The 5,958-nt window shown below is 36.0% G+C and overlaps 1 protein-coding gene across 1 annotated transcript in view; it reads left to right on the top strand.

Moving 5' to 3' along the window:
* LOC121294277 (fin bud initiation factor-like) overlaps positions 1-1,504 on the top strand; it is a 2,608-nt gene extending 1,104 nt beyond the window's left edge. The window contains exon 1 of the mRNA XM_041217844.1: positions 1-1,504. This exon is cut by the window's left edge and continues 1,104 nt beyond it. Coding sequence (XP_041073778.1) covers positions 1-310 — 310 coding nt within the window. The 3' untranslated portion in view covers positions 311-1,504.
* The last annotated feature ends 4,454 nt before the right edge of the window (positions 1,505-5,958 follow it).

Consider the following 5,958-nt stretch of genomic DNA (forward strand, 5'->3'; position numbering starts at 1 on the left):
GGAAGAGAGCTACAGCGATTACCTGAGGAGGGAGACGTCACAGATCGGGGAAGCATTTACCAATTCCGAGAAATCTTTACTCGAGCTGGAGGTGAAGTTCAAGCAGAGCCAGGAGAACGAGCTGAAAGAGGGTCATCGCATCAACGATGACTTTTTGAACATGATGGTGCACACCGGCAGAGTCCTGACAGGCACGCTAGACACATCTCTCGGGTTAAAGGATAAACATGAGCTCCTCTCTTTGATCATAAGGAGCCATGGGACACGGTTAAGCAGACTGAAAAACGAGTATGTGAAAGAGCTTTCTTAACGACATGATAATATAATACACATGTGCGAAATAACACAAGGTTGAATGCATGCAAAAGTGTTGCAACATTGGTATAGAGAAAAAATTATATCAGTGCTTACCTGATGTCATACTAAAAAGGAAGATATGCAACCATATTATTATTATTATTATTATTATTATTATTATTATTATTATTATTATTATTATTATTATTATTATTATTATTGCTGTTGTTGTAATTAAAAATAAATAATAAATAAATAATACAAATTCAGCATTAGTATTGAAGTGCTCTGGAGTAGGAGCTTCATAAAAATGAAACATTAAAGGACAATAGAAAAGTCCAGTATTGTGTACACCATTCTACAAACCTACTTAGTATGCACGCCAGTATCGTAGTCCTAAATCTTATGCTATATATTAAAAGAACATTGCTAAGTTAATGCAATTTCTACCAAAGCTAAGTTGGTATTCAGTGCTTTGCCCTGTGCTAAATAGGATTTGGTGAACTGTGTTTGCTGCAGATGTCTTTGCCCAACCAAAGCCTGATTCAGAAGCACTTTGGCCCATTATAACAAAGCATCTTCCACCGTGCTTAAATAACACATGTTTTATTTTTCTAAAAAAAAAAAAAAAAAAAAAAAAAAAAAAAAAAAAAAAAAAAAAGAAAAAAAAGAAAACAAAATGTTGGTGTTACAAAGCTTAAAAAATAAAATAATTTAAGAGCGCCTGCTAAAGCTGTTACTAGCTTGTGAAACAATCTGGCTGCTTGTACATGGTGCAAAACTTAACGTGGTAAATGTTTTGTGATCGTAAGATTCTTAAGATTTTTAGCAGGAAAATAAAAATGTAATAATGAATTTAGGCAAACGTTTTGATCTTAATCAACGGCTACCTATGTCGCTACATTTCTTTCAATATCAGTACAACACTTTCCTAAATTAAAATATTGATATACATTATAACGTGAAAGAAACCTTTTGTTGTAATACAAATCGTTATGTAAATGAGCTTTAACTTGTATTAATTTAATACTGTGACTGTATATTTAATGAACACAAAAAAGGAAGAACTGTAATATTGTGTCAAATGTTCTCAGTGTCCTATACTCATGTTATTGCTCTATTCAACATTAACAAGAATGATTTTAATCCCACATTGTATTCTACTTGTTATTATTTGTTGAAATAAAGTTATTCTTTTCAGGATGAACATGGGAAAATGTATGAATCATTGATGGGTTTGTTGCCGGCTCTGTTTCGAATACCTTGCAGTCCATACAAATGCAAACAGCTTTCATTCACAGCCAGCAAAAAAAAAAAAAAAAAAAAAAAAAACAAGTTTGAAACAAAACTATTGTTACCGTTATAATACCAATAAAACCCAGCAGACATCAGCTTGACCCTGTTACTGGAAGTGATACATTCAGCAAGGCCGTAGCCAGCAATGAGGCACATGCAAATAAAAATGCATTTCATCCCTCTTTGCATTTCAAGTAAGGGGGATACAAACGGAATATTTATTTAATGCGTGATTAACACTAGTAGTTGAGTTGAGGGTGGTGTCGAGTTCGTAGGGCAGCGGTCCGCAAGGAGCCTCCCAGCTGGCCAATTACATTAGTGGAAGTCTAATGCATATTCATGAGTATAAATCAGAACTCGGCCTCGCAGCTGGCCAATCACATTAGTGGAAGTCTAATGCATATTCATGAGTATAAATCAGAACACAGCCAAACAGCCAATTAGATTGACTGGTCCGCTGAAAGCTCAAACTGCAACCCTCATTGGTTATGATGTGCTTCCGCAGCTAATCTCTCTCCGGCTTGTCAACCCGCTTAAACTAATTTTATTATTGAATGAGACTTTATAATTAATATCACACACAACCTTATGCATGCAAGCACTTGTCTTCTCTTTATTTGGATAATTAAATCATTTGTTTGATAGATTAGGATTTAAAACTAGGTTGAATGTTGCAAAGAAAATACTACTTATTTGCACTGTACACAACCACACAGGACCTGTAAATCTACACCAGGTACTCAAATGGTATCTTATGCAGAAAAAAAAAAAAAAAAAAAAAAAAAACCTGTTAATTAAACTTTTGCATTTAAATAAACAACATATAATAATGTCCTCATAGCTTTTTTTCTTCAGTGAGAAAAACTTTGGGGGCAGGGGGAGAGAGCACAGTAAGTGCCTCTGTCATTCATGGCTGGCTACGGCCCTTTTTAGATTCATATTACTGTAATATATTATGTCAAAATATGACAAATTTACAAAACTTACAAAAACAAACAAACAGGAAAGACACCTTCCAATATTTTAAGGCTAGTTTCACAGACACTAATAAGACTACCAAATAAAGTAAAAAATGTTTTGAGGATGGTTTCACAGATCCAGATTACCTTATTCAGTGGTGGTCTGTGCAGCGGTGCACTGCTATACCATCACTTCTTTGTAAAACATTCCAGCACAGCTCAAAGTGCCTTATTTAGTTTGTATACAGCTTGTCTAACCCCGATTTTCCACTCACGAACTGGTTTATATTATATTGTTCAACCACACTTAACCAGTGGGTAGAACAGCTCCCATATCCTGCCATACTCTCTTTTGACTTTTCCATCATGGTGCAGAAACAGCATCAGAAGGTCTGATTCTGGGTTGCTTTCCAGCTAATTACAATTTGACAGCTCTGATTGATGATGAACCCTTGGCTCCTATTTCTCCTCTGCTCCCCTACAGAGAAAGCACAGTCTGTCTTCGAGGGTTTAGTGGAAATTGTTTTCCAGTGGGGTTTTTCTCACTTTGAACATTAAACAAGAGCACACTGTACCAGTGAAACATGAACCAGACTGCGGGCAAAGTCGTCTTAAGGGGTTTGTTATGTGGCTTAAAGTAGTGCAAACCAAGTTTTCCAATATCATCACTGGTCCCTTCTTTTTTTCCAGTGAAGATGTGTTGGTTCTTTTTATTATTATTATTATTATTATTATTATTATTATTATTATTATTATTATTATTTATTTATTTATTTATTTATTTATTTATTTATTTATTTATTTTACTTTTGGAATATGCAGATATCTCAAAGTCAACACTATAGAAGAAAATGTGTTGTTCCTTCATGGAATCTTATCACTACATCATGTGTTGCAATGCAATGCATTTTCAATTATAGGTCAGTTAGGCTATACTCTTTACCAGTGTGCTGCTAAACCCTGCTTTGGACCCGTGTGCTATGTTGCCATTGCTGGTAATGCTGTTGTCTGTTTATGGTCCTGCTAAGGCTTCTTTAGGGAAATATAATGGTATTATTATGGTATTGCATTCCTGAAACTTTTCTTTAAGGGTACAGCCCCTTTCCCAGTTGGATAGCACTAAACTTGCTCTTTGGAAGTGCATCTGACTGGTCCAGTTTTTTGCATTTGCCTGGAACGAATGATGTTCAACCTCATTAGAGCTTTTCATGGTTAAAGAATAATAAGTATACTTTGCATGGGTCAGAACCCCCTGGAAGTCTGCACTCTGCAATAATAAAAACAACAAGTGGAAACATGAATACAAAAATGGAACATTACCTTATTTACACTACTGAAATGATGCATTCCATTTGCACTTACCCAGCAATTCAGTGCTGTCATTTGCCAAACACATGACAGCTTGTTTTAAACTCAAGCTATAGTAGTGGTTCAGTAAATTAAACAGCCAAGGGGTAAAAGCAAACTGAAACGCAGCAAGCACCACTAACTCAGCAGTGTGACATTTTAAAATACACTCTGGCACTGAAAGTGTATACAGCATGTTGTTGGGATGGATGAGTGGTTGGGCAGTTGAACCCTATTAGAAGACAGTTCTCTGCACAAGTAGCTTTGACACTCACTACACACAGTACTTCCAGCTAAATAGTTACAAATTGTAAAGTCAGCCAGATGTCAGCAGTGACACCAGCCACATCACCAATATACACCATATTAGGATGGACATAATACTATGATACCGTATGACACATTCAAAGTACAGTGGCGTTCATATGTACAGTGTGGCACATGTCCATGTGTTCGTTATCAAATATAAAAGTAAATGGCTAGTACGGGTAAAAGAAAAAAGTGCTATTATTCTGTACTTGCTTTTATTACAAACACACACTGTTTTAACATGTCTATCCACATTGCTAGGACACCACACTATGGCGATTGTTTGCTGCAGCTATACTGCGTTATGTTATTTTAAACAGTCTTACGGGACAATGCTGGTGAACTTCATGCTCATGAAAGAGGTGAGTGACAATGCACCATGCTGCTAGATGGTATGAGATCCTCCTCTTGCAGCTCTGCAAGCACCTTAGTTCTGCCCTGTACTGTACATCCACTGCTACTCTATCCTGGCATCTCAAGCAGATTGCCAATCCTGCCCGATTGTCCAGTGAACTAAAGTTACATACTCCCATAATAATACTGCAGAATTTCATTAACAAAAAATCCTCACTGGATTAGCACTGGACCTCAAACCTGACTCTTAAAACATATGGAAATAAGAGCATTTGGCCTGAGGAGGACCTGTGCATTTTTAGTAAAGTGTTCTCTTTATTGGGATTATTCATTTTGATGTCAGCGTGGTGCCTTATAAAAACTGTAGGCTTACTTAAGCGTAATGATGAAACAACACACAAAAGCCTGGCCAATGAATTTCCATTGAGAGGGGCATGTGAACAGTGAACTGGGAATCAAGGGGCTGAAAACAGGTTGTCTAGAAACCCAGACGCGTCTCAAATGAATTTTGTGTTTGAAAACCAGACGCGTCTCAAACGAATTTTGTGTTTGAAGACACTGCTAAATGATTTTACATCTCCAATGTTTTCATTCTTTCACATCTGCTCCATGCATTCCTTCTTAGATTGTACAAGACAAGAGCTTCAGCCTGTGATTGTCTGTCTGCCAAGTGTGTAGTATGTATCCATTCATGTCTGCTGTTCTGTGAATGCTGTGTCAAAGTGCCAAGTATTGCATTCCAAATGTACAGTATTGATGCCATGCTGTATGGGCTTTCTGCACTTTAGGGAGTCAGCTGAATAAGAGGAAAATGCAACGGCTGGAAAATTGGTTTGTACTGTACAAAATTTCTGTAGTAATTTAAAACTACAAATGTTAAAAAGCTTCAGTAAATTGAGCCGTTACCAGCACTTGCCATTTTGAAAATGCTCGACCCCTTTAAAAAATGTGAATGTTTCAATGCACATTAACAATTCAATTGCCCTGACTGTACCAGCAACACAGTTGTTTTTTTTTTTTTTTTTTTTGTTAGTTTTCTAATATTGATGATCATTGGGGAACTGCTAAAAATACGTTTTATAGCCCAGTTAAATTATCCACAATAGTTTATGTTTGTGCCAGGAACTAAAGCTAAAAGCTGGTGGGAAATCTGCCACCTACACTCACTATGAAATGACTGTATATATATATATATATATATATATATATATATATATATATATATATATATATATATATATATATATATAACCGTTTTCTGTCTTCAACTTTTTTTTCTTTCTTTTAAATCTGTAAATTTCTCAGCAAATCTTACCTGCTTAATCTGCGACCATACGTCACTAAAATGACATAATTCTCCCCGTGTAACATGGTGCCTCCAAATCATGTGAGATTC

Source organism: Polyodon spathula, chromosome 19, assembly GCF_017654505.1.
Source record: "Polyodon spathula isolate WHYD16114869_AA chromosome 19, ASM1765450v1, whole genome shotgun sequence".
Lineage (NCBI taxonomy): Eukaryota > Metazoa > Chordata > Actinopteri > Acipenseriformes > Polyodontidae > Polyodon > Polyodon spathula.